Consider the following 26537-nt stretch of genomic DNA (forward strand, 5'->3'; position numbering starts at 1 on the left):
CAAATTGGAGAGTGAAACAAGTAGCAAGTGGTAGAAAAAAAATCCTGAGACTGACTGAGGATAAATGTTTGAACTTGTAGTCTGACATTTACCCACTGGTCCAGCAAACCACACAAAAAATAAATATAAAAATACAAATCAATAATAACATACCCTGTAAGTCAAAACAGCTAAAATGTTAGGGTTGCATATTTTGTTGATAGTGATGTCATTGGAGATGGAACATTAAGTAAGATGGACAGGGAGGGGGGCACCTGCAGTTGGTTTGTTGAAGGAGAATTGCGCTAAAAGTATATAGGGATCACAAGCAATCTAAAATTTGCAGCTGAATTGTATTTTGAAACTTGTTCCACAAATATACATGTCTGCTGCCTTAACAGGTGTTCCACTTTTCTCTCATGCTTAGTTTATGGTGAAGGAAGGAACATGTCCAAAAAATAGGTTTGCATCAAAGAGATGGAATTCAATAGGGAGGCTGCACTGTGACAGCTGTGAAGCAAGATGGATAACAGTCTGGCACACTTCCTTTAGTTAAAGCACAAACAGGGTGTAAAAAGCACTTAGTGTGGCAAACTGATACGTTTTCAAGAAGGAACCCATACCTGGAAATGTATGGTTTGGGCGCTGGAGGTGTCAAAGTCTGAGAACAAATAGTTGTGATGGTTTCTTCCGATTCGTTTTGGTGTCTGAATACATAAGGTATGAACCCTTTAGCCATCTGTGTACTGCAGACAGATGACTTGAGCCTAATGACATTCCTGCTCATGTGCTGCATTCCTCTACAACCATTGTGTGCATCTTACTGCTGATCTTGTGTGGCCTGTCAGAGCAGTAATGTTGTTGACAGCAGTGCAACATGTACCAGTACACAGCTGCGGAAATGACTGACTTTGTGCTTGCAAGTGCCAACGCATACTGCAACGGGAGAGCTGCTGCAAGATTTTATGCAGAACAATTTCCAAACAGATGTACCCCACATAATTCCATGTTTGCAGTCGTGAGAGACGCCTCAGAGAATCAAGAAAGTTGTACGTATGTTACCTGAGGTATGTACATTGTACAGTAAAGTAGTAGCACTTTGTGCTTCGTACATGTGAATAGTATCCCCAGTCTACTGTTTATCCTGTGGTAGGTGCCAAAATGTGATGTGGGTAATCCAAGCTTATGTACAGTTGGAGGTGGATGTGCTGACAGTCTTCAGAGAGGACCCAGCCGCCACCACTCAGCTGGTGACACAGATGCTGCACACGGGTAGAAGTGTCGTATGGTGTATTGTCCATCCATGCCATCTGTAGAAAGTCCAGGTGTTACAGGAGGAGGACTAGCCATGATGCACTGATGTATGAATGCACGTTTACTAAAGATGGTGTATTGAACTTGCACAGCATGCATGTTTGACTGGGTGAAAATCTGCGTGTGCAGGTGATTCAAAATCACCAACACAGGGACAGTGTTACCATCTGTGCTGGGATAATTGGTGACCATATCATTGGGCTATATCTACTGCCAAACAGACTAACAGTACTGATGCACCTCACATTTATTAGAGATGTTTTGCATACCCTGTTGGATGTAGTTTCACAAAATGTTCGGATGGACATGTGGCTGCAACACAACGGAGCTCTGGCACACTTTGAGGTCGATGTGTGGAATCATCTCAGCATTGTATATCCCAGTTGTTGGATTGGTAAGTGTGGACCAGTCCCATTGCCAGCACAGTCACCTGATATGATACCTCTTGACTGTTTTGTGTGGGTTAGTGTGAAGAATGTGGCATATGACACACATGTAATGTCAGCAGAGGAACTTATAGCTCGAGTCCAGGGAATGATTGAAATAATTCAAAGACAACTGCAACTGTATGTGAGCCTCAGCACCAATGATGGGGGCTGTACATTAACGTAGGAGTTTTGAAGTATGTTTGTAATGTAGACAGCACAGTGTGCTACTACTCATGCTGGGTTTGTTGACGTCAGACTTTGACGCCCTCCAGTGCCTAAGCTGCACATTTTGGGATATTGTGTCCTTCGTGAAAACCGATCAGTTTGCCTCTCGCATAACATACTAAGCATTGTTGGTATTCTTTTGGGACACCCTAATGGTGATGTAAGACAGGAGGTAATAACAGCAAAATATGAAATTATAATTGATTGTAGAGTACAACTGCTTGACATATTTCATTTCTTCACAGTTCCAACAGCCTATATATAAATAATATAGTTCCAGACAATCATTTTTGTAACATTCACAAGAGAAGATGTGGTCCTGGAAAATTCAGCTTAGGATCAGTTTTCACAACCAAAACTAAAAATATCAAATTGTGTTAGCAATGTTTATATTCACAACTTTTAGAGAACATGGAGTTCAGAGAGAAATGTAGTTGCTTATTTTTTATTTAAATTTTAAGTGTTAGGTAGTTAACACTCACTTAAATAATTGAAAAAGAATATTGTTAAGTACAAGAGTTAAACTGGGAACCTCCAACTCACAGATCAGGAGCATTTTGTTCTAAGTAACCCAACCAGTTGAATACACAGTGAACTTTTGGTTTATCATTGTTTATGAGATTAATAACTGAGATAGAACTATTGGGTGCTAGACAGAAAAATCCATTTCCTGCATTTTAAATTGTATGGCAATGGTTATGGTAACACATGATTTCAAAAATGAATGTTATAACATAAGCTTAGCTATTAGAGTTGACCAGCTTATATGTATATGAAAATGCTGTATTCCCTATTTAGGTATGCTGGTGCGGGCCCTAGTGGTGCAGCACTCTTTGTGAATGGTGTCCCTCCACATATGACATCTGTTGCTGTCCTCTATTCAGCCCGTGATGGTATCAATGCTACAAGCCTGGAAGCTCCTCTGCAGCTCAACAACTGCACACTCCATGGTAACAAAGGTGAGCCACAACTTGTGCTTGGGAAAATAACTAGTCCGATATTTTCTGCAAAGCCACACTTATAACTCAAAATGTGAACTGTGACAGGTTAGGGATTGATCTTACTTCTATACTAGAAAATAGTAGAACAATTTTATGAGATGTGCCACTTAAGGTCATAGTGATACTATTAATGTTGTAGAGCCTGAAACATTTTTTAGAATAACTGTTCGTCAGTTTCTGGTGTAGTGATGGCTGACAGGGAAAATGAAATACAGAAGACCATGGTGTCAAACAGAAGACTTAATGTACAGCATCTTGATGATACCACATTCTGCAGCAAAAGTAAGCTACTGGATGGGCAATGTCTTCACATTTGGCAGAGTACAGTTTTACCCATGTGTCAGTAGTGAGGACTATTGCTTGGCACCTGTACACTCAGTATTTCACCTTGTCAATAAGTGTCCTCTGCTTGTCTACCACAACAATTGACATCATAATATGCATATGATAAGCAAGTACTTACTGTGTTGAAATACTTCATAGTTTCAGCAACAGCATCCCAAGCAATGCTTAAGATCCTCTTGCAACAATTCTGTAAGGTGCTTTTGCTAGCGTTTCAAACTTGAACACAGAGTATGGGATGGAATTATGAATCTTAATCACATTTATCCTGTAATGATACAAAATTAAGGGGAATGTGTTGTGACTGAGCCTCTTATTATCCAGTGAGTTATGTGATTCGCATAGCTAGAATCGTCTAGCTGATACTGTATTTTGTTAATGTTTTTGGAGTAATCTTTCATTGTACTGTACATATTAAAGTTTCTTCCTATGCACAGCATTGATGTTTGTTCTTATACCTCTGTCTTTCAATCTCTCCTGCTCCTCTTCCCTTCTCGCAGTCTCTCTCTCTCTCTCTCTCTCTCTCTCTCTCTCTCTCTCTCTCTCTCTCTCTTCCTCTCTCCCTCTCTCATTTATGACTCTTTTCTGTAGCAGACCTGTGTAGCTTCTCACTGTTCAGCAAAACTCTCTCCCAACTTTTTCCATTGGTATCTGTCTCTCACAGTTGTTGGTGAAGATCCCAGCTCAATCTTGCCATCTTCTTCACTGTCTTCCTCTCGTGCCTTTTTTTCTAGGGGCAACCATTCTGTCGATGATTTGCTCCATCTCTCATCAGATCTTTTCATGACATTTCCCATCCATTTTGGTCTCAGTGTTTTCACTTGAGTCAGTGTGTCTTTTACTTGTCCTATATTTCTTAAGTCTTTATTTCTCTCTTTATCTCTTTGTGTTGAAATTAACATACTTAGTTCCAGTTCCCTCTGTGTCAGTTTCATTATGTTTTCCTGTTTATGTATTGGAGGCTAGGAACTGATAGAGGGTGGAGGTGATACACGAATTCAAAAAAATTTCTTTTCATGTTCACTGATAGGTCACTCACCACAAGAATCCTCAAGCTTCAGTACGTATCATTCTTAAAGCAGATATCAATTTCCACTTGCTGATTGTTGCTTGTTCAACTTTTCCAAGGATATATACTTTGTGTAATCAGGGTGAATTATATTTACCTGTATCAGCAGTTATTGCAGGTTATCAGTCATGCTTTCTGTTTGTGATGAATACTCAGTCTTGCTAGCATATTCTGCAGATCACTTTGGCTATCTGTGAAGAGCTCTGTGCCCTCTACAAGTCACAGGTTTAATTTCTTTCAAGCAATTATGATTCCTGTCTTCTCCCAGTGTAGTCTTCTGTAGGCATGTTCTAAAGTTGCTGTAAATTTTGGTGAAATTGGATCTCCTTTCTTGAGTCATATTAAAATGTTAAATTATTCACCTATTTCTTCCTTTTAATTAGGACTGTATTGTTCTCATTGTCATATATCGGGTGTATCAAAAAGGACTTTACAACTCTGAAAACTCACATTGATTTATTCATTTAACTTACAGACAGGATATTGGTGCAATTTTATAACAAAACACATAAAGTTTTTTACCTTATACCTAAACAGGTTCCATTTGACTTCCATTGGTTATGCAGCACACATTCCACGTGAAGTCGACTTCTTGACAAACTCACCACAGCATACCAAGCATGACCTGTTCAGTTGTGAGGCAGGGTCTAGTCTGAGCTCTGGTAGAGAAGCCAGTAAGGGTGGAACACAGATAGTATCTTTGATTAATCTCCAAAAGAAGAAGGCAGGAGGTGTCAGGTCCAGTGAATGTGGCAGAGGGGGGGATACAATTGGCACACCTTCGCCGATCCATTTAGTTGGGAAATGGACATTTAGGAAACACTGGGCATCGGAGAGTTAGTGTGTGGTTTGCCATCTTGCATAAACTGTGTGCTGTGTTTTTGTCATTAATGTCAGTCTGGAGGATGAAAAAGTTTTCCAGTATACCTAAGTACACTCTCCAAACCGGAACACACAGCGAGAAACCTCGGGACCAGTAAGGACAGCCATCTTTGGTGCAGCTACAACTAGCACTGGGAGAGCACATTCTGTACTAGCGAACCGCATGAGACAAAACTTGATCAGTTTTCCTTCAGACCAAGTCTGCAAATCATATGAATAAGTTCTTATGAATTTTCAGAGTTTGCAGCTTGTTTTGATACACCCTGTATTATTACATTACTGTAGTTAATAAGTATATCATGTTGTTTAAAGTTTTCAACAATGGTTTTATGAAACAGAGAGTCAGAACTTTTTGCATAATCAGTGAAGGCTGTAATGTCATGCTATATTCATTTTATTTCTCAGTTTTTTTGTTCATTTCGAAGTTAATAATTTATTGAGAGTCATGCTTATTGTGCTCACTGGTTTTCATCTACAAATTGTTCTTTATTATGTAGATAAATAACTTTTTTTTAGATTAGGCTAGTAGGGTGGTAGTTTGTAATGGTAATCTCTTTCTCTTAATATTTCTCATTTTCATCAAGCAGGCACGTAATTTAGGGCTTCTGAACATTTTTTCTCTTTTTGTAATAATTTTGTGAAAAGGATTTCATTACTAAGTGCACTGAGTTGAAACTGATTTATTGTTTCTTGATTTATTCATGTTGTTGTTGTGGTCTTCAGTCCAGAGACTGGTTTGATGCAGCTCTCCATGCTACTCTATCCTGTGCAAGCTTCTTCATCTCCCAGTACCTACTGCAACCTACATCCTTCTGAATCTGTTTAGCGTATTCATCTCTTGGTCTCCCTCTATGATTTTTACCCTCCACGCTGCCCTCCAACACTAAATTGGTGATCCCTTGATGCCTCAGAACATGTCCTATCAACCGATCCCTTCTTCTAGTCAAGTTGTGCCACAAACTTCTCTTCTCCCCAATCCTATTCTGCACCTCCTCACTAGTTATGTGATCTACCCATCTAATCTTCAGCATTCTTCTGTAGCACCATATTTCGAAAGCTTCTATTCTCTTCTTGTCTAAACTATTTATACTTCCATACATGGCTACACTCCATACATATACTTTCAGAAACGACTTCCTGACACTTAAATCTATACTCGATGTTAACAAATTTCTCTTCTTCAGAAACGCTTTCCTTGCCATTGCCAATCTACATTTTATATCCTCCCCACTTCGACCATCATCATTCATTTTACTGCCCAAATAGCAAAACTCATTTACTATTTTAAACGTCTCATTTCTTAATCTAATTCCCTCAGCATCACCCGATTTAATTCAACTACACTCCATTATCCTCGTTTTGCTTTTATTGATGTTCATCTTATATCCTCCCTTCAAGACACTACCCATTCCGTTCGACTGCTCTTCCAAGTCCTTTGCTGTCTCTGACAGAATTACAATGTCATAGGCAAACCTCAAAGTTTTTATTTCTTCTCCATGGATTTTAATACCTACTCCGAATTTTTCTTTTGTTTCCTTTACTGCTTGCTCAATATACAGATTGAATAACATCGGGGAGAGGCTATAACCCTGTCTCACTCCCTTCCCAACCACTGTTTCCCTTTCATGCCCCTCGACTCTTAAAACTGCCATTTGGTTTCTATACAAATTGTAAATAGCCTTTTGCTCCCTATATTTTACCCTTGCCACCTTCAGAATTTGAAAGAGAGTATTCCAGTCAACATTGTCAAAAACTTTCTCTAAGTCTACATATGCTAGAAACATATGTTTGCCTTTTCTTAATCTTTCTTCTAAGATAAGTCATAAGGTTAGTATTACCTCGCGTGTTCCAACACTTCTGCGGAATCCAAACTGATCTTCCCCGAGGTCGGCTTCTACCAGTTTTCCCATTCGTCTGTAAAGAATTCGCGTTAGTATTTTGCAGCCGTGACTTATTAAACTGATAGTTCCATAATTTTCACATCTGTCAACACCTGCTTTCCTTGGGATTGGAATTATTATATTCTTCTTGAAGTCTGAGGGTATTTCGTCTGCCTCATACTCTTTGCTCACCAGATGGTAGAGTTTTGTCAGGACTGGCTCGCCCAAGGCCGTCAGTAGTTCTAATGGAATGTTGTCTACTCCTGGGGCCTTTTTTCGCCTCAGGTCTGTCAGTGCTCTGTCAAACTCTTCACGCAGTATCGTATCTCCCATTTCATCTTCATCTACATCCTCTTCCATTTCCATAATATTGTCCCCAAGTACATCACCCTTATATAGACTCTCTATATACTCCTTCCACCTTTCTGCTTTCCCTTCTTTGCTTACAACTGGGTTTCCATCTGAGCTCTTGATATTCATACAAGTGGTTCTCTTTTCTCCAAAGGTCTCTCTAATTTTCTTGTAGGCACTATCTATCTTACCCCTAGTGATATAAGCCTCTAGATCCTTACATTTATCCTCTAGCCATCCCTGCTTAGCCATTTTGCACTTCGTGTTGATCTCATTTTTGAGATGTTTGTATTTATTTTTGCCTGCTTCATTTACTGCATTTTTATATTATCTCCTTTCATCAATTAAATTTCAAATCAATCAATATTTCTTCTGTTACCCAAGGATTTCTACTAGCCCTTGTCTTTTTACATACTTGATCCTCTGCTACCTTCACTACTTCATCCCTCAAAGCTACCCATTCTTCTTCTACTGTATTTCTTTGCCCCATTCCTGCCATTTGTTCCCTTACGCTCTCCCTGAAACTCTGTTGAACCTCTGTTTTAGTTAGTTTATCCAGGTCCCATCTCCTTAAATTCCCACCTTTTTGCAGTTTCTTCAGTTTTAATCTACAGTTCATAACCAATAGATTGTGGTCAGAGTCCACATCTGCCCCTGGAAATGTCTTACAATTTAAAACCTGGTTCTTAAATCTCTGTCTTGCCATTATATAATCTATCTGAAATCTGTCAGTATCTCCAAGCTTCTTCCATGTATACAACCTTCTTTTATGATTCTTGAACCAGGTGTTAGTTGTGATTAAGTTGTGCTCTGTGCAAAATTCTACCAGGCAGCTTCCTCTTTCATTTCTTAGCCCCAATTCATATTCACCTACTACGTTTCCTTCCCTCCCTTTTCCTACTACCGAATTCCAGTCACCCATGACTATTAAACTTTTGTCTCCCTTCACTACCTGAATAATTTGTTTTATCTCATCATACATTATAATTTCTTCATCATCTGCAGAGCTAATTGGCATATAAACTTGTACTACTGTAGTAGGCATGGGCTTCATGTCTATCTTGGCCACAATAATGCGTTCACTATGCTGTTTGCAGTAGCTTACCCGCATTCCTATTTTCCTATTCATTATTAAACCTACTCCTGCAATACCCATATTTGACTTTGTATTTATAACCCTTTATTCGCCTGACCAAAGGTCTTGTTCCTCCTGCCACTGAACTTCACTAATTCCCACTATATCTAACTTTAATCTATCCATTTCCCTTTTTAAATTTTCTAACCTACCTGCCCGATTAAGGGATCTGACATTCCACGCTCCGATCCATAGAACACCAGTTTTCTTTCTCCTGATAATGACGTCGTCTTGAGTAGCCCCCACCCGGAGATCCGAATGGGGGACTATTTTACCTCTGGAATATTTTATCCAAGAGGATGCCATCATCATTAACCATACCGTAAAGCTACATGCCCCCGGGAAAAATTACGGCTGTAGTTTCCCCTTACTTTCAACCGTTCGCAGTACCAGCACAGCAAGGCCGATTTGGTTAGTGTTACAAGGCCAGATCAGTCAATCATCCAGACTGTTGCCCCTGCAACTACTGAAAAGACTGCTGCCCCTCTTAAAGAACCACGCGTTTGTCTGGCCTCTCAACAGATACCCCTCCGTTGTGGTTGTACCTACTGTACGGCCATCTGTATCGCCGAGGCATGCAAGCCTCCCCACCAACGGCAAGGTCCATGGTTCATATTTTGCTATTTGTGGCATTGTTCATGTACCTGTCTGGAAATCTCCAGGTCCATCTTCTATCTGTTCTTTTTTTATAGTAGATGTTCGTAACTGATAGATTCTGTTAATCTTTGTTCTGAGTCATTTCTTGTCCTGCATCCATATACATCTACATTTTTGTTTGTTTGTCTTGATCTTAATAGATTCTGTTAATCTTTGTTCTGAGTCATTTCTTGTCCTGCATCCATATACACCTACATTTTTGTTTGTTTGTCTTGATCTGTACCTTAGTTTTGTATCAAAGTCACCCATTACAAGAGTCCACATTGTCTTTCTTGTTGACAGTTGAATCCGGTTGGCTATATGAATGTTCTGCTTCATCGTCCTCCTGTCTTGATATACATACATAATCTTGAAATATTATTGAGTCAGCTGTATTGTCTAGAATTAATTTCAGAAGAGCTATCCTATCTTCAATACCTTTAAATTTCTTAGTGTTGTTACTTTATTTCTTGTGAACCAGGAACCTGAAAGCCTTCGGTCCTTTTCTAGGATAATACCAATACTTCTGTAAGGCTGTGATCCAGAGAATTCATTGTGCATTTGCGAAGCTTGAGAAATCTGACTGATTACATTGGGTTAATTGGTGTTTAAGTAGTCATCTGATGACAAAGGACTGATACAAAAAGTCTGTTCTTTTGCAGTTTACCTAAGAAGTTTCATAATATCTCCATGATAAAATAAAAATATTTGCCTTGGATCAAGTAAAACAACTGTCACAAAATTATTTACATTTAAAAATAAAAATAGGAAACAGGTGACCAGAAATTTATTCACAAAAATTATTTTGATTTCATTGTCTGTCTGTGGATAAACAGCTGTTACCCGGTTGTCTTGTGTAAATGTAGAAAGGTGACATGGCATATGTAGCTGGATATTTGTTGTTGGCCCTGATTGAGAACACTTTTCATTGAAATAAAAAGCATTGTCTTGTAATTCATTATGTCTTGTGAGTGTACCAAACTCATGAAAATTATATTTTTAAGTTTCTCTTTAGTATGCGTGATGTCAAATTTACTGTTGCACAACATACTTCTCTTTTACAACAGTGTATATATTTGTGTATTTGCACTTTCATGTAAACTCATTTGCTATGTGCAAAATATTTTGGCTCCTTTTCATTTCACTTATCAGTGTACTTGTAACAGAAATGTTGCTGGCTAAAAATCTGAGAACGCAGTTTGAATACTGTTTGTATCATCGTTTCTTCCCCAGGTTATGGTTTGTTTGCAAATGTGACATCGGGCAGTGGTGGTCAAGTATTGCTGGAGAGCTGCACCATATCAGAAAATGGAGGAGATGGAGTACATTATGTCAGCCATGACCCCCGACCTGGCCTGCAGACAGAGGGTATGGCACAGCTGCAGGCCCAGCCAGACCCTCTCGCTGTAGCACTTGACTTCTGCACTTTGTCCACCACTACGTCACAGATATACCCACTTCTTGTACGCCTCGAACAGCCAAAAAATTCTGTCAGTCAGCGTGACTGCTCCAAGGTGAGGCTTGTCCTGGAACACTAGGTACTTATCTGATCTGAGTTACCTATATTACAGCATTATGTAAGATAAAAAATAAAGGATTGTCTGAATTAATTTAATTTTTCCTTGTAAAATATTGCTAGTGCCAGTTTCTTACAGCCTTAATTTTTTATGACATATTGTGATTCCCTAACTAAAATAAGAGTCACTAAAGCAACTTCAGGAAAGCAGTATGGTAGTATCTGTGAGCTTATTGTTGAAGTAACCTTTTACGCAGAAAAATATTGGTATTGTCAGAATTTATTATTATTGACAGTTTATAACTATTTTGAGAGCATGAATGCATGAGAAGTGCTGGACAAGTTGTTGAAAGCATCAAGTGTAAGTAAAGCTTCTTCTTCTTCTTCTTCTTCTTCTTCTTCTTCTCTGTGTGATATGTCCACAGGACCTCTCCACACCATTCTGTTTCATACACTCCTCCTCCATTTTACCCATATTCCAAGTTTTCGAAAGTCTACTCTGTTTATATGTCTCTTCTTAGATCCTAATATCTGTTGAATATGAAAATGAGTACTAACAAATCTCCTAATTTTTTTACTGGAAGACCTTTTAAAAATCCATTGAAATAAAAGAAAAGTTAAAGCCTTAATATCTTGAAGGTTGGTTTGAACACCACAATGCTTTAGTAAGCATGGCCCTGTTGGAGGTGGTATGCCTTTGTCCTCCTATGACCTTTGAGCTGACTTACTCCTGAGGTGAAAGAAGTGATGTGTGATGGATAAAAATCCTTGCACTGACCCCAGATTGGAACCCAGAACTTTGGATCCGTAGCCTAGCACTTAGACACTGTTCCGTTAGCCTCTATCCTGACTAGTTGGTGTCAGAAAATTTGGCAAGTGGGGAGTTCTCTACAATGCAGAGCCAGGGGATCTGTACAAGCAGCCCATCATTCGAAGATTGTTTAAGAGATGGATCTTAGAATGGAGTGCGAACTCAAGTACTACATAGGGGCTTCAAAGTGAGTCATACATGTCATTCCGTGTTAAGACCATTGTGCAAAAAGAGTGACATGACAACTGGAAATATATTCCGTCGTTGAGATATGTGAGACAGTATGATTCTTGTGTATAAAATATCTAAATTCACAAAAAATCACTGTGAAATTCTGGCAGGATATAGACTAAATGCAGTGTAGCATCCAGCTGTAGTAAAATGTTGGTAACTCTCTGACAAAGGCCGCATAGATGTGGGTGATGCTGATCTGCCATACTGTCCAGATCTTGCACATATGATTTCAATCTTTTTGGCAAGCTGAAAGAAGATTTGGAGGGAAAGGGATTTTCCAGTGATGCTGATTTTAACACAGTGGTTCTCAAATGGCTCCTTGGGTGACCAAAGAACAGATTTCTATCATCAAGAAATTCAACTAGTGGTAGGACTTCCCAACCATTGTTTACATTGACTTGTTTACGTAGACACAGACTGTGGAAAAATTATGTCATTTTGATGTCTAATGCAGCAGTCAATAAAAGTTACTGTACTTGGTGTGCCATAATAATGTGTAACTTACTGTTTGAAGGATTATGGAATTATTAAGAAAGTTGAGTAGTAAGAAACTTAAAATATTCCTGGAGTGCAATTGGTTTATATCAATTTTATGTATATATTTAGCACATTCATTTAGTTATCTTTGCACATAATCTCCACCATGTACATATGTTTTGTGACCAACCACTTTATCATATCTTCCTGAACTCCATCTTCATTTGGAAAAGTCTTTCTCCATGGTATTCTTTCAGTCTTGGAAACAAATGAAAGTCCCTAGATGTGCCAAAAATTCCATTTGTTGGAGTACAGAGATTGCTATATGCTACACATATTATTCAGATAGATATTACAACATGTATGCTACACATATTGTGCAGACAGATATTGTCACATAGTAAAATAAATTCTTTATTGTTTATCTTGAATCATCTGAAACATATTTTGACACTATTGGAGCAGATTCTTAGGTGTCAGTGGCAAACATTTCTACATTTACATCTACACTCTGTAAACACCGTGAAGTGCATGACAGAGGGTGTGTCCCATTTTACCAGTTGTTAGGGTTTCTTCCCATTCCATTCATGTATGAAGTGCAGGGAGAATGACTGTCTAAATACTTCTGTGTTTGATGTAATTATTCTAATCTTACCCTCATGATCCCTATGTGAGGGACCTACAGTATGTTATAGTTAGAAGAGGGGCTAACTCAGCTGCAGATTCAGTATATAGTCTGATTGGGATTTCATTGGGCTCTGGAGCTTGTTCCATTTTAACGATTTCAGTTGTATCTCGATACCACTGACACTAATAGTTATTTTGGCCATCTTTTTATGGGTACAAGAATTAAACTGGGGCACCTGTCCTGGATTTTCCTTTGTAAAGGAACATTTGAAAATGGATTTAAGCATTTTAGCTTTTGCTTTGCTACCCTCAGTTTCAGTTCCTGTCTCAGTTGCTAGGGACTGGACACTAACTTTGGCATCAGTATCAGCCTTTACATGTGACCAGAATTTCTTTGGGTTTTTTGAAAGATCATTTGATGATATTTTGCTGCAGTAGTAATTAAAGCCTTCATGTATTACTCTCTTGACAGCTAAATGCGTTTCATTCAGCATCTCTCTATCTGTAGCTCTATGCTTTGTTTCTTTAGAAGTTTTTGTACAGTGACTGTATGCCATGGTGGTTCCCTCCATTATTAATTGTTTTATTGGGTACATATCTATGCAGTGCATGGTCAGTTGTTCTTTTAAACTTGAGCCATAGTTCCTGTACTTGCTCCTGCCCTGTGCTAAAAGTTTCAAGTTCCTCATTGAGATATGACACTACTGATTTTTCATTTAGTTTACTGAAAATATGTATCTTCCTGCTTGTTTTAGCTATCCTTTGTACTTTGGTAATCATTGTTGCCACAACCACGACATCGTCACTGATACTAGTTTCAATGTAGACATCTTCTAATATGTCAGTCCATTTGTTGCCCTTAGGTCCAATATATTTCCATCATGAGTGGTGTTTCTGTCTGTCCTAGGTAGTTTTCAGAGAAGCCATTTAGTAATGTTCCACAGGATGCCTTATCACACCCACCACTAACAAAACTGTAATTTTCCGAATTGATTGCTGGTTGATTAAAGTCTATACTGATGATTACAGTATGATTGAGAAACTTATGTACTAGTGAACTGAGGTTTCTCTTAAAGTTTTCAGTTACATCAGGAGATGAGTCTGTTGGGTGAGAGAAGGATCCAGTTATTATTTTATGCTGACACCTGATACTGAGTCTTGCTCAAACAATCTCACATGCACCTTTAATTTCTATCTTGGTGGATTTGATTTCTTGTCTACTGCAACAAATACACTACCTCCATTTACCATTTGTCTATTCTTTTGATATACAGTTAAATTTTCCCCAAAAGTTTCAAAGCTATCAAATTCAGGTTTCAACTAACTTTCCATACCTGCTCCAATTTTAATCTCTCAACACCTATAGCAACAAACAACACCTATAGCAACAAACACCTATATCATAGCAACAAACACCTATTGCAACCTCTTCATCTCCCACAACTATCCAATAAATCTTGTCCACAAACAAATATATCAGGTAGTCTTCTTCTGTCAACGATCAATAAATACCATTTCCAATTCCAAAAAAGCAGAAGCACCTGATTTATTGCCCGGTACCTGCTGGGCCTTGTATGCTTTACCAGCTAGGCTTTGACTTTTTACCGAGTGAGGTGGCGCAGTGATTAGATACTGGACTCGCGAGGACGACGGTTCAATCCCACGTCCGGCCATACTGATTTAGGTTTTCCGTGATTTCCCTAAATCACTCCAGGCAAATGCTGGGATGGTTCCTCTGAAAGGGCATGGCCGACTTCCTTCCCCATCCTTCCCTAATCCGACGAGACCGATGACCACGCTGTCTGATCTCCTTCCCCTAAACAACCAACCAGCCTACCTTTGACTTTTTTAAAAAAATAAAAGTTGCTTTGATGTTTCCTTGCTTCCAGTTTTCTTGTATACTATTTTAATCTTCTCTGTCTCTCTCTCTCTCCTTCCCCCCCCCCCCCCCCCCCCCCAGTGTGTGTCTTGTCAGACGTGCTGCAGCAATACTGATAATATTGCAAGTTAATTTGTCTCACTGTCAGAGACTGTTTAGTAATTGATTAGTTAACTTTTAAAAAAGCTAGCAAGGAATGTGTGTCTTCTTATGGAAACCATGGAAAACATTTTTCTACAGAGATTTAGTTTAGCTTCAAAAAGCATAAATCAGGACCGCTAGGCAGCAATTTGAAGCTAGTGCATGTTTGTTACGTATCTGTTTGCTTATTGTAAATGTGCAACTTGAAATACTAAACAGAGAACTGAAAATGAGTTACAGTAATTTTTATGTTCTTATGACAAATGATAAATTCTGTTGATGATCAGTGTGTAATGACTTATGGGATTTATGTTATGAATAAAGATTTTGTAGCTGTTTTCTTGTACTTCTACTTTTGTACACTATGTTTATTTTGAACTTTATTAATTGTATAAACTGCTCTGCCCAACAGGCATTCTACACAAAGATGGGATATGTGCTGACTGCTGAAGTGGTTGCTGTGTCATCTGGCAGTGGGGCAGCACATATTTTCCTTCGAGATGGATCTGGCTCGGGAGACAACCTGCTAGCTGATACTTTGTTGTATCAAGGATCACTACCTCAGAGCACAGTCACTACTGGTAATCGCTTGTATGTCCAATTTCGGGCTCCAACACGTGATCCAGTACCAACTGTTGCCTTTCTGAGAGTCACTGCTGGGCAAGGTATGACGTTGTTAAATTATGATATTTACAATTTGCTAGCACTTGGAGATTCACATATACGAGGTGCGACAATAAAGTAATGAGACTGATGTGAAAAAAAAATGTTGCTTACTGTTTTAGTCAAGTTTAGCGTTATCTCCTTCAAATTAGTTCCCTTCTGATTGCACACACTTTTTCCAACACTTCTGCCATTGATGGTAACATTTCTAGAACTCATCTTCTGTAATATCCTCCAAAAACCCTCATCACAGTTTTTTGGACATCTTGTGTTGTTTGAAAATGGTGTCCCTTGACTGCCATTTTGACTCTTGGAAATAGAAAAAAGTTGCGCAGAGCTATATCTGGTGAATAAGGTGGCTGTGGTAGTACTGAAATTTGTTTTGGGGTTAAAAATTGCTGTACTGATGGAGCAGTATGGGATGGCACATTATCGTGATGCAGAATCCAATCGTCAGCAATGTTGGCACAGAGACAAAGAACTCTTTTGCGAAGTCTTTCTAAAATTTATTTGTAGTAATATTGGTTAACTGTTTGTCCAGGAGGCACCCACTCTTTATGAACAATTCCCTTGGAATCAAAGAAGCACACAAGCATGCATTTCCCTTTTGACTTTGACATGCGAGCTTCGTTTGGTCTGGGTGATCCCTTTGAGCACCATTGAGAACTTTGGCTTTTTGTCTCTGGATCGTACTGAAAAAACCAACTTTCATCACCAGTGATAACACGGCTCAGCAATTCTGGATTGATTTCCATTTGCTTTAACAGATCGGCTGCCAAATTTATCCATGTTTCTTGCTGTTGTGGTGTGATGCTTTTGGGGCCATTTTTGCACAAATCTTTCTCATACCAAGATATTCAGTTATTATTAGACGAACCGTTTCTCGATAGATGTTCAGTTCTTCGGCAATCTTTTCATGGATAATCTACAATCAGATCGTACGAGTTCATGCACCCTGGCCAAGTTGACATCCGTCCGTGAGGTTGATTGTCGTCCACTGCGGTCTTCATCTTCACCACTCGTTCTGCCATCACTAAACAGTTTATGCCAACGAAAAACTTGAGCTCTTTACATAACCTCCTCTCCAAAAGCCTTCTGAAGCTTACTGTAAGTTGTTGTCGCGTTTTCACCCAATTTAACGCAAAAAGAAATGGCATGGCGATGAGCAATATTATGCAGTTCCATTTCTGTGACGCGAGGCACACACACATGTTAACTTATTACACAGGGTGTATACGACCCAGGACAACCGGGAAATCCAAGAAAAACCCGGGAATTTTTTGGAATTCCGTGAATTTTTCATTGTTTTAGCTTTCAGTTAAATTTTTGCAATTTTGACTGCAGAATTGATTCTCTAGCAAAGAATATTATTGTATTCTGCTACTGGAGAATGATACTGCAGCAATAAAATATAAATGAGAGGGAAAAAAATAAAACTTTAGTGGCAAAGAAAATGTGCAATTTACAACAACAAAACACTGTGCACGCACAAGCGTCTGCAAATAGCAAAAATATTTCAAAGGCCGTAGGGCGCAGACTGTAATTCTTCGTAACAATAAACTGCTTGCTATGAGCATGACGTCACAACTGTTCACGTTACGTTCGTTTGACCAATTGCCAGCGGTGCATGCGCATTTGACTCACGTATAAGCTGTACCTTCTCCCGCTACTTGAAGTTCGGCTGTTAGCTGTATCGGTAGTAGCAGCAAGCAGCCAGATGAAAACGAGGAAAATTTTTTCTCCCACGCCCTACCTGCCAGATTCACGCTTGCACAGAGTTGTCTTAGTTGTGGGGAGGGGGTTAACCTCCACGTGACCCGTGTTTACGTTAAGTGATTTCGCTGCTTCTCTTCGTGTACAGCTCCCACGTCATGTGAAAACAAATGGATTTATGTGGCCGGGAGCTATCAAGTGAATTAAAATACATTCACATAATTACGGAGGGCAAAAATATATTATTAATTTGTTTTCTGATTTTATTTTATTTCCAAGTTAGTAGCAGTCAAGCATTAATCGCCTTGCAGAACGGTGAAGTTATTTTTGCAAGTTTGCTAAAGAAATTTGGCTTTATTCATCTTTCCGCAGAGGTAATCATTTTATTTGAAGCGAAGTGTTTCATTCTACAGTATTGCCTAGTTCCAACTGTTCGCTGAATTTCAAGTGCACATTATCATCTTCTTCCATATATGGCTTTATGCCATAATAAAGAACCTAAAATGAGATCGCAGAGTACTGGTACTGCAAGAAAATTTACATCCCAAAAACCACACTGAAAAGCTTAATATCAGATGGGACCTACTTCATTGTGAATCTGGAAAAAGCCAATTTGCACTTCAAGCCGAATTATGCATTTTAGTGTGGTTTACGAAATTCCGATGCTCTTTGGAGTATCCTCTGATGCCCTGTTTCTTTTATGGTGTAATGTAAGCTCTGTTAGTGCTTTATACACACGAACATGCGGGCTTCCTACACCACTACAGTTGCACACACACAATAATGCCTGTTTCCTGGCACTCTCTGGCAACTGGTAAATCGAACCTATTTCTAACAGTCTCCGGATAGTATTGCGAACGGTGGTTAGAAAAGTGTTACTTTCAAAGAAAATTTCTTTCTACAAAACATTAATTTTGTTATGTGTGAGAAAGTGGGATGGATATCTAAATCACAGAGCGTTCGAAGCTGAACAGTTTGAGGACCAGCCACTTACAAGAATTTCGAGCCGAGACATTTATGTCAGAATTTTAAATTTACTGGCATATATCTTAAAGTATAACATGAGCAAAAAAATCAATGTTACATGTGAAAGCTTAGCTTCTGTTGCAGCGTGTTAATCTTAGAGACCAAAATTATATGTGAAAGCTTAGCTTTTCTTGTAGATGTACTGTACTGTGTACATTAATGTAAACCGTTAACTTTTCTTCATGCGTGATCTTGCTATTGGCTGACTATAACAGGTGTCCTATGCTTTGAATAGCTGCTCTCATCGACTGGCGAAATCTCGTGGCTTGAGTTATGACTCGCTTACAAAAGGACATCACAACCTCGGTTTCAATGCTCCGAAACTAACGCGCTGTGTTTGGTGCAATTCGAATTTATACTTTTGTAATACGAAAATATGCAACTCTCCTTTTTTAATTAAAAGTCTCTTCAAAACTTCTCTGCCCCATCTTTTCTTTTTTTTCCGTAAAGTTCTACGCGATTGTATAAAACGTTAACCATTCAAAGGATTGATAAGTTTTACAGTTCCGAGGGAAAATCTACGGAAAACCTGCTGTCACTTAGCACAGAAAAAGTGTATTTTCGCCCGGGAAAAGCATATTTTTTAAACGGGATATCCGGGAGAAATCTGGGAATAATCCGGGAATTTTTTTTCCTTGTCCCCATATACACCCTGTTATAGCACAACTCACAACTGAGCAGTTGCATTGATGTGCCGCTTGAACTAGAAGCAACTTACAGATCAATGTCAAAGGTATTGTGCCTACGCAAGCCTGCAGGGTTGCCACATCTTGCAAAGAAAATCAGCCTCATTACTTTATTGTCGCACCTTGTAAAATGCAGCTAAAGGCTATGTGTCATGTATTTTTTGTACAAGTTTTTGAGCTTTATCGGCTACTTTATTTGGTACAGATCAGTAGTACACTTCAGCATAGAATTCACATGTTGTGTTGCTAATACACTGACGGAAAAAACAAACTGCAGCACCAAAAAGTAGTTGTGTGAGATAAACTTAAGTTGGTAGTGGTAGGGGTGTTTCTACATCTGGAAGGTGATGTGTATTCAGATTTCATGCCAGTCGCATAAGAGTGGCACTAGTAGTGCCTCTATGAGGATGCAAATCAGGTTTGCTTTAAATACGTGCTGTAATGGTCGTGGGTGTTAGCTACTTTTGAGACTGAATGTGGTGAGTTGTTGTTGGTCAAGAATACCTTTAAGGCAACAAAGATTCCATTATCAACAATTCAATGAGTTTGAACGACATTGTATAAGAGAGCTATGAGAAGGTGGATGTTCCTTATGTGATATTGCGGAAAGACTTGGCAAGAATGTAGTCACTCTACATGATTGCTGGCAGCAGTGGTCACGGGAATCTGTGGTCACAAGAAGACTGGGCTCCAGACGGTCATGTGGCACCGCTGACAGGGAAGCACATGGTGTTTCAGATCATACTGCATCTGCAGTAACAATCTGAGGAGCATTTGGCACCACAGTGACACAGCGAACTGCTACAAGTCGGTTACTTAAGGACAGCTCCAAGCCAGACACCCTGTAGCGTGCATTTCACTGACCCAAAACTACTGCAGTTTGTGACTTCAATGCTGTCAAACAAGAGATCATTGGAGGGCAAAGTGGAGGTCTATTGTGTTTTTTGATGAAAGCTGATTCTGCCTCAGTGCCAGTGGTGGCCCCATGCTGGTTGGTAGGAGGCCAGTTGAGGGCCTGCAACCAACATGTCTGCGTGCTAGACACACTGGACCTGCACCTGGACTTATTGTCTGGGATGCGGTTATGTATGGTAGCTGGAACATTCTCATGGTTATCCCATGCACCCTGACTGCAAATTGTACATCAGTCTGGGGATTCGACCTGATTGGCTGCCATTCATGAACAGCATTCCATGGAGAATTTTTCCAAGAGGATAACTCTCAACCCACATACCACTGTTGTAAGCCAACATGTTCTACAGAGTATCGGCATGTTGCCTTGGCCTGCTCAATCACCAGATATGTCTCCAATTGACCACATATGAGATGTCATCAGATGACAATTCCAACGTCATCCACAGCCAGCATTAACAGTCCCTGTATTGACCGACCGAGTCCAACAGGTGTGGAACTCCATCGTGCAAACTGTTGTCTGGCACCTGTACAACACAAGGCCTGCATGTTTACATGCTTGCATTAAACATTTTGGCAGGTACACTGGTTATTAATGTACCAGCATTTCACATTTGCAGTGGTTTATCTGTGATCCTGCAGTGTTAATTGGTTAAATATGTCACCTAGACAAATGCATTCTCAAAATTTGGTAACTGTACATTAATTATTGTTTGGTGTTGTGATTTTTTTCCATCGGTGTACAGTGACAAACGTATTTTCGTCACTAAAATAGGAAATACTTCTAAAATTCTTTTGACAGTTAATACTTTTACAACTAGTTAGAATTCAGTTGGTCTGTGTTATGTAACTAGGCTGGAATAAGCAGCAGTTATTGTTGTAATTCATCACATGATGTCGTCAAATGTCTTGAAAATTCCAGTCGATTCTTGTATTTTGTGTGGTAATCGTCAGTTGGTTTGTTCGCTGAATAGGTGACACCACCATATTTCCATGTGTGTGAATAATTTTATTGTATCAGTATAAGGATATGTCTTCTTATGATGATAACTGTCACCACTGTTGTAGATGTGTTACACATTTTTTAATCCTTGCCTCTTCATATACAAAGGACTTAAACAAAATTACATATTGACATAAGTCTAGTGGGCATTAAATTTCATATTACTGCATTAATTTTTTACTATATTCATTGTAGTAATTATTTGCAGACTGGTGGCTCTTTGAAAACTAATTGTTTCTGCATAGGGAAAAAATATTTCCCATAAGATCATAGCTGGTTAGAATTCTTCAAAAAACAATTATTTGTTCACATGATGTAGTATACTTTACCTTCATGTTAAATTGTATGTCAGATTTGCACAAAAAATTTGGCATTCGTCACACCGCTATCTGCCTGGTCTTTTGCTGGTCTCTGTTTCTGAACAAACACTCATTCAGGATTCTTTATATTTACTTGTAGATTCTGTATGAGGCAACCAAAGGCATTAAAATTCACATTCATATTAAAAAGTATCAGATGAGTGCTTATAATATCCACCTGTGTAGTTGAGGCATTGAGAAACACATAAAGAAGACTGAGAGCATTACTGAGCTTTGGGACTAATCCTTCCCCAGAGCTAACAGAATACACACATAGGGGTTGGAGAAAAATATGGAAACACTGCAAGAAATGGAGATGCTAGCCAATCCTGTAGATTGTGCTGTAGTATGTGACGACGAATGGAATCTGTGCAATGTCTTCTGTATGTTGCAAGTGTCAGTCATGGCCAGAACATTGTTTTGTGTAGTTGTGAGTGCATTCCGTTGGAGTCAAGTGAATTTAAACATGGTCAATTTGTTGATGCTCATATGGTAGATGCTTCTGTAACTAAGGTAGCCAAAGTTTTTGGTATTTCAAGAGGCACCATATTGAGCATTTATGGAAAAACATCATCCACTAAATCACAATGTGAATGAAAGTGCATGTTGAGCATTAGTAACAGGTAGCCGTTCAAGAGGATTGCGACAAAAAATAAAGGGACAACTGCTGCAGAACTCACTGCAGACCTAGGCGTCACACTTGCAAACCCTCTTGGCACCAAAACAACATGAAGCAGTGTTCAGAGCTGGAATTCCAAAACCACTCATCGGTGATGCAAATATCTCTAACAGGAAATCATGGTACCAAAGCCATAATATCTGGACTATGAAGCAGTGGAAGAAACTCATTTGGTCAGATTAGTCTTATTTCATACTGTTTTCAACTTACGGCCAAATTTACATGCCAAGAGTGAAACTTGCCGGGGGTTCAGTGTTAATTTGGGCAGTCAAATTGTGGTATTCCATGGGCCCCATGATTACTATGCAAAGTCACATTATTGCCAACGATTACATGACCATTTTGGTTGATCATGTCCATCCTGTGGTACAATATTCATTTCCCAGTGGTGAGGCTCTATCCCAAGATGATGGGCCCCATGTTCACACAGCTCCCATTGTCCAGAACTAGTTTTATGAGCACGATGATAAATTGTGGTATCTCCCCTTTCCACTAGTCACCAGATCACAATATTATTGAATCTTCGTGCTCTACTTTGGAGAAAAAGCTGTGTGATCGCTATACACCTCCACTGTTGTTACCTAAACTAGTCACTGTTTTCCAGGAAAAATGGCATAAGACTCCCTGAAAACCACACAGGACCTGTATTTATCCATTCAGAAAAGACTGGAAGCTGTTTCGAATGCCATCAAGTTTCCTACACCACATTAGGCATGATAATGTGATTTGTTTTTGGTGTTTCCATACTTTTGTTGTCAAAGAAGTCAGGAGATTAAAATCAGAAAGAATCAGCCAACAGATATGAGGTTCAGATAATGTTTCAAAGACTTGCTAGTCAATTGTAAATAAAAACAGAAACAAAAGTAATAATGTACAATTAACTGTGAATAATGGAGATATCTCTGGTAGATATCTCTGATCCCCTTCTAGTCAGCAATATTTTTAATAAATAGTTCATAGATGCCGTCAAAAATGATGTCTCTATGAAACAGGATATTCAGCACACATTTGAGTGCAGTAACAAACAGAACTGTAGTACACTACCCGCAGTAAGCACATGTGACATTCTGCAACTTATTGATAGCATAAAAAAATTTCTGCCTATCTATGGAAGACATGCAAACATGAACTAATGAAACCACTAGTTCATCTAATAAACTGTGTTCCCAAAGACGGTGTGTTCCCTGACAAGTGGAAACCGACTGTAGTTAAACCAATACACAAAAAAGGAGGAAACAAAGTATGTACAGAACTACAGAACCATTGCCCTAATCTCAACTTTCAACAAACTTAATAGAGAAAATAATATTTAAAAAAATCCTGGAACATTACAACAGTGCTGACATATTAAGTGATATCCAGTATGGTTTCGGAAGAGGTCGAAGTACCACGTCAGCAGCAGTAGAAGTTGTCCATCATGTACTTGAAAAAATGAATGAAAAATCCCTGAACCTCTCAAGGGCTTTTGGCAGAGTACATCATGATGTGCTCTTATCAAAAATTATGAAGAGTGGTGTCACTAGAAAACTCATGCAATTGCTAGAAACGTATTTAAAGGGTAGACAACAATCCATAAAGATTATGTACTGTAATGGAGGAATTCTGGAGAGATGAAGTTCAAGTATAAGAAATACACATTTTGGTGTTCCTTAGGGCTCCATTTTAGGCCCAGTCCTATTCATGTGCTATGTAAATGATTTCCCAAGTTCTCTTGACAATAAGCAATTGATCACTATGTATGCAGATGATACATTTGGTGTCTGCTATGTAGACAGTGAACCCAGCCTAGTTGAAGAGATACATAGCTTTATTGAAAAAGCAAGAGCTCACTTTGAGACATCCTAAAAGTAAACATACAAACTAATATTATTCACTTTAAACCAAGTGGTCCAAACAGACAAAATATTGTGACTGATGAAATTCTACCAAAAATCTGTATAGAGGCTAAATTCTTGGGTTTATGCAAAGAAGATCAACTTTCATGGAAGCAGCAAGCTGATTTTTTTATATATATATATATATATAAAAATAGAAAGAAACTTCCACATGGGAAAAATATATTAAAAACAAAGATTCCAAGACTTACCAAGCGGGAAAGCGCCGGCAGACAGGCACAATGAACAACAAACACACACACAGAATTACTAGCTTTCGCAACCGATGGCTGCTTCTTCAGGAAGGAGAGGTAAAGACGAAAGGATGTGGGTTTTATGGGAGAGGGTAAGGAGTCATTCCAATCCCGGGAGCGGAAAGACTTCCCTTAGGGGAAAAAAAGACAGATGTACACTCGCACACCCACATATCCATCTGCACATACACAAACACAAGCAGACATATTTAAAGGCAAAGAGTAAGGGCAGAGATGTCAGTCGAGGCGGAAGTACAGAGGCAAAGAAGTTGTTGAAAGACAGGTGAGGTATGAGCGGCAGCAACTTGAAATTAACGGAGGTTGAGGCCTGGCGGATATCAAGAAGAGAGGATATACTGAAGGGCGAGTTAGTTGGTGGGAAGTATCCAGATAACCCGGACGGTGTAACACTGTGCCAAGATGTGCTGGCCGTGCACCAAGGCATGTTTAGCCACAGGGTGATCCTCATTACCAACAAACACTGTCTGCCTGTGTCCATTCATGCGAACGGACAGTTTGTTGCTGGTCACTCCCACATAGAAAGCATCATACTGCAGAAGTGAGCCTTGAGGATCATAGCGAAAGTAAAACCAAGAACTTCTTGCAAACCCCTATTTATTAGACTCAATATTCTCACAGTTTATGCCATGTATATAATAGAAACTATAATGCTAGTGAAAGAAGACATTAAGATCACAAAAATAAACATGGATAGCCACAATCATGAAACGAGGCCATATGGTTAACTGAAGATTAACTTTAACAGTGAAAAGCTCCCAGGCCTATATCAAAGGAGCTGTTTTCAATAACTTGTTGCCAAATGAAGTTAAGATGGATACTTTTAAAAAGCAAGTCAAGCAGTGGCTTATCCGAAAATGTCCTTATAACTTAAATTTATCTTGAATTATAATGTAATAAGGAAAATGTAAACTAAAAGAAAAATTTAACTGTAAAAACTTTATGTTGTTGTTGTTGTAGTCTTCAGTCCTAAGACTGGTTTGATGTAGCTCTCCATGCTACTCTATCCTGTGCAAGCTTCTTCATCTCCCAGTACTCACTGCAACCTACATCCTTCTGAATCTGCTTAGTGTATTCATCAAAAACTTTATACTTAGCTGAAAATGCACATGCATGTAAAATTACATGTTATGAGCAATAAATTGAATTTAATTGAATCATACCAAGTTCATCACCTGCTAATACAACACTGGAGGAAAAGCTAAACCCAGAGACAGGAAGACATGAAATGCAATTCTCACTTTTAATAAGAAGAGCCCCCCCCCCCCCCCCGGGATAATAACTAATTAATATGCATCTAAAGAATGCAGTGTCAGCAGAATCATTCTGACAAGGACTGAAAACATTCATGGCCTGCTTTTACTGCCAGACATATTGTAAACCTTAAGATTAGAAGATGAGGTGTAGGGTACAAGAAACATGGACTACTGATCATTGGAAACATGTAATGAAGTGTCAGTATATTTTTAGACTATTGCTCACTAAGGATGTGTTAATATATGGAGAACTCCAGAGGAACTGAACAATCCAGGTTGCTTCATGGTACCTGTGACACATGGTTCGATAATGACTGTTGGTTTTAAATGAGTCCTATGCAACTGGTAAGGTTTATGAAACCATTTAAGGTGATCTTGTTCATTCAGTGCTGTAAGTGAACTGTGTCCGGCAAGGAATTTTGTCATTCCAAGACGATGATGCACTGTTTATTATGAATATAAATGTTAAAGATTTATGTAATGCACATTGTGATGACTGGTGGACTAGTCTTTCTTGGTATTGGCAATTACTAGATTTTAATTTTATCAAGTCATTGAAGTCCATTAACTTCTCCTAGTGTCTCTCGAGGAACTGTTACAATGCCTCTGGAATGGTGTAACATTTCATTCGCCATTGTCTAGAATTTCTTTATCTGAGCACAAACAGGATTTATATAGTTCTGATTCTCAAAAGTGGCTCTGCACCATGTAAGGTGGGCATTTGTATCTTTTGCCCAAATCCTGTAAGAACTGCAGGTCTTCTTACAAAGATGAACACTTCTGTTGCAGGACGCCGAGCTGATCTTCTCATTACGAGCAGCACTGTTGCTGACAATGGAGGGAGTGGCATTGCAGTAGATGAAGCACGCTCTGCAGTCATACTGGGAAGTACCTCAGTGTCTGGTAATAGTGGCACAGCAGGCCTACGCATCATTGGGGGTGCAGCTGCTGTTAATGTCTCAAACAGCCGTATTGCCTTCAATCGTGGAGATGGCGTGAATGTGTCACACTGTGGAGGCATTGTAAACATTTCGCGTTCATCCATATCGTCTAACAGTCGTACTGGTCTTTCTGTGTGGCATGAAATGGATCCAGCCCTGAGCTATACAGGACTGCAACGTACTGTCATCCTTGAATATTCAGAAATCTTCAGGAACCAAGAGGTAA

At 39.1% G+C, this 26537-nt stretch overlaps 1 protein-coding gene across 1 annotated transcript in view; it reads left to right on the top strand.

Moving 5' to 3' along the window:
• LOC126279060 (protein bark beetle) overlaps window positions 1-26537 on the top strand; it is a 313877-nt gene that overhangs the window by 155096 nt on the left and 132244 nt on the right. The window contains exons 5-8 of the mRNA XM_049979491.1: window positions 2745-2905; window positions 10476-10756; window positions 15340-15592; window positions 26160-26533. Coding sequence (XP_049835448.1) covers window positions 2745-2905; window positions 10476-10756; window positions 15340-15592; window positions 26160-26533 — 1069 coding nt within the window. The remainder of the gene's footprint in view (window positions 1-2744; window positions 2906-10475; window positions 10757-15339; window positions 15593-26159; window positions 26534-26537) is intronic.

The sequence above is a fragment of the Schistocerca gregaria genome, chromosome 6, assembly GCF_023897955.1.
Source record: "Schistocerca gregaria isolate iqSchGreg1 chromosome 6, iqSchGreg1.2, whole genome shotgun sequence".
NCBI classification, from domain to species: domain Eukaryota; kingdom Metazoa; phylum Arthropoda; class Insecta; order Orthoptera; family Acrididae; genus Schistocerca; species Schistocerca gregaria.